This window comes from Monoraphidium neglectum (assembly GCF_000611645.1).
Source record: "Monoraphidium neglectum strain SAG 48.87 unplaced genomic scaffold scaffold04614, whole genome shotgun sequence".
Taxonomy (NCBI): domain Eukaryota; kingdom Viridiplantae; phylum Chlorophyta; class Chlorophyceae; order Sphaeropleales; family Selenastraceae; genus Monoraphidium; species Monoraphidium neglectum.
The window spans coordinates 1,956-4,427 of NW_014009015.1; the positions used below are offsets into that span (position 1 = coordinate 1,956).

Below are 2,472 nucleotides of genomic sequence, written 5' to 3' on the forward strand. Positions count from 1 at the left end.
CCCCCGCCCCTCCGCCGCCCCTGCCCGCGCAGTCCGTGTCCCGCTCGTCTCGGCGCTCTGCGGCGGCGACGCGTCCGCATCCGTCGAGACCCTGGACGGCCGCACGCTGAAGTTCCCGCTGCCGGCCATGACGAGCTTCACGGTGAAGAAGATAATTCAGGGGGAGGGCATGCCCATCAGCAAGCAGCCCGGCAAGAAGGGCAACCTCGTGGTGTCGATAGAGGCCGCCTTCCCCAAGGGCCTCACGGCCGCGCAGAAGGCCGCTCTCAAGCAGGCGCTGCCGGCGACCGCGTGACGGCCTGTGCAGTTGATTCGGCGTCGGCGTCGTGGAGAATGTTTCATAGCTAGGCAGATATTCCATTTTGTTGTCGCAAGACCCCGCCAAGCGAGCTCCTTGGCTTTGAGCGGTCGGCGGGGTCTGCGTGCGGCCTGAGCAGCCGAGGTTTCCTTGGGTGTTTGTGTGGTGATGGCGTGCGTGCCATAGCCCTGGCTTTTTCTTCAGTCCTGTGTAGCGCCCTGGTTTTTATACCACCACCGTTGGCGGGCACAGCAGTTGCGGTGGGTCTGCCCGCAGTGAGCCTCAGCACCGCGTCCGGCAGTGCGGCCGGCCCTGCCTGCGCGTGTGGCCCCAGCGCTGACCCACGTGGCCTTCGATTTGTGCCCGTGGCGCCGCAATGGCCCAGCAGGACATTCTCTGGGCCGCGGCCGGCCATCTCCGCGGCGTTGCTGCGTTTTTCTCGGCGTTTGCATCTTAGTTTTCTACATAATCCCCTTGAGCAGCGGCCTGCATTGCATGACATCTTGTCTTGCTGTTATGCCTAGCACACCACCATTATCATGCTAGTAGGGCCAGTGCCCGTGGCAGAAGTTGTAACATTCGCCGTACTGTACTGTCGCGCCAGTATTTCTGCCTCTCCCCACATGCACAAGCAGAAGCTTGCCAGTGCACCTGGACAGGGCAGCGCCTGCAGCTGTCATGAAGTGCCGCGCTCGAACTGGCTGCGGACCAACATCTCCAAGCGCAGCAGCATGTCAAGTGCCAATGCCACTCTCGCCGGGCTGATGTTTACAACAGGGCGAGCAGCTCTCAGGGCTCACCACCCCACATGTCAACGTGAACCCAACACTCGCCGCCGCCCCTCCCAAAAGATATTGCAAGCACAGCCCACCAGCCTGCCCCAACGTCCCAAGCGGAAGTCAAACGCACGGCCCGCCCAGCCTGGCCGAGAAGTCGGCCACAAGGTGCAACCCACAAAATCGATTGCGATTCTGATGCTGCTGCTGCTGCTGCTGCTGCTGCTGCGGCATCCCGCTGCAACATCGTGGCGCTCCCTCTGCCTGAAACTGCGACAGCGGCAGACAGCCACCTCACCAGGGCCAAGGCTGGGTGCGACGCGCTGCAGATGTTCCAAGGCGAGTCAAACCCGCACTGCGCTGCCGCGCAGGGCGTCGATGCTGCAACAAGCGGCTTTTGAAGTGCGGAAGCAGACCCTTCCTGGCTCAGCAGTGCGTGGGTTTCAATGACACAATGAGGGCATGACGGAGGGTAGGTGGGGCAGTGACGAGTGCAGCGGCGCCCACCACTTGGGGAAGCGCGTGCGTGGGCCGACGCAATTTGCCATGCAGGGCCGCGCATGCGGCGCCACAAGGCTGCCGCAGCGGCCCGCGCGCGAAGCGCCGCCAGGCCGCCGCAGCCGAGGGTGCCCGGGAACGGCCCCTGGCGGCCCGCAGTGGAGGAGGCAGTGAAGAGGCTGCAGGCATCCTCCGCCCCACTTGCCGCCCAGCCGGGCCAGGTTTCACATGGTGGGGCGGGGGGAACGTTGCAGACTACCATCGTGGGGGGCCGCCCCCACCCGCCCCTTAGTGATTGGCAAGGATGCGTGACAAGAAATCAAGGCTGTGCGCTGTTCCACTCAGCTCAGGCGCTCGCCCCATGTGCGCAGGACGACAGAGGGCACGTTGGACGTTGCAGCAGGGACCACTGGCGCCTCGGCCGACGACGCGCCAGAAAGCACGCCCGAGCCGGCCGGCGCAGCCGGCGCGACGGGCGCCGCGGGGGGCGCAGGGGGCGCCGCTGCCGCCTCGGGGGCTGGCGCTGCAGCTGCGAACGACTCCAAGGCGGGCGCAGGCGCCGCTGCGGGGGCAGGCGCCGAGGAAGCAGGCAATACAGCTGCAGGGGCCAGCGGCGGCGCGTACGCCGCAGGGGCTGGCGCCTGCGCCGGGGCCTGCGCAGCAGCCACGGCAGCCTGCGCCTGCGCTGCTGCGGCAGCTTGCGCTTGAGCCTGAGCGCGCGCCTGAGCCTCCGCCTGCGCCTGCGCCTCCGCCTGAGCCTGTGCTGCTGCGGCAGCAGCTTGGGCCTGCGCCTGTGCCTGCGCTGCTGCGGCCGCCTCCGCCTGAGCCTGCGCCGCTGCAGCAGCCTGCGCCTGCGCCTGAGCCTGCGCCTGTGCCTGTGCCTGAGCCTGCGCCTGAGCC

At 67.2% G+C, this 2,472-nt stretch overlaps 1 protein-coding gene across 1 annotated transcript in view; it reads left to right on the forward strand.

Annotated features, from left to right (window-relative positions):
* The window catches only part of MNEG_14598 (putative DnaJ subfamily B member 4), a gene marked incomplete at both ends in the record, with an annotated part of 1,994 nt that extends 1,699 nt beyond the window's left edge, over positions 1-295 (forward strand). The window contains one exon of the mRNA XM_014036930.1: positions 33-295. Within this exon, the coding sequence (XP_013892384.1) occupies positions 33-295 (263 nt within the window). The remainder of the gene's footprint in view (positions 1-32) is intronic.
* Between the last annotated feature and the right edge of the window lie 2,177 nt (positions 296-2,472).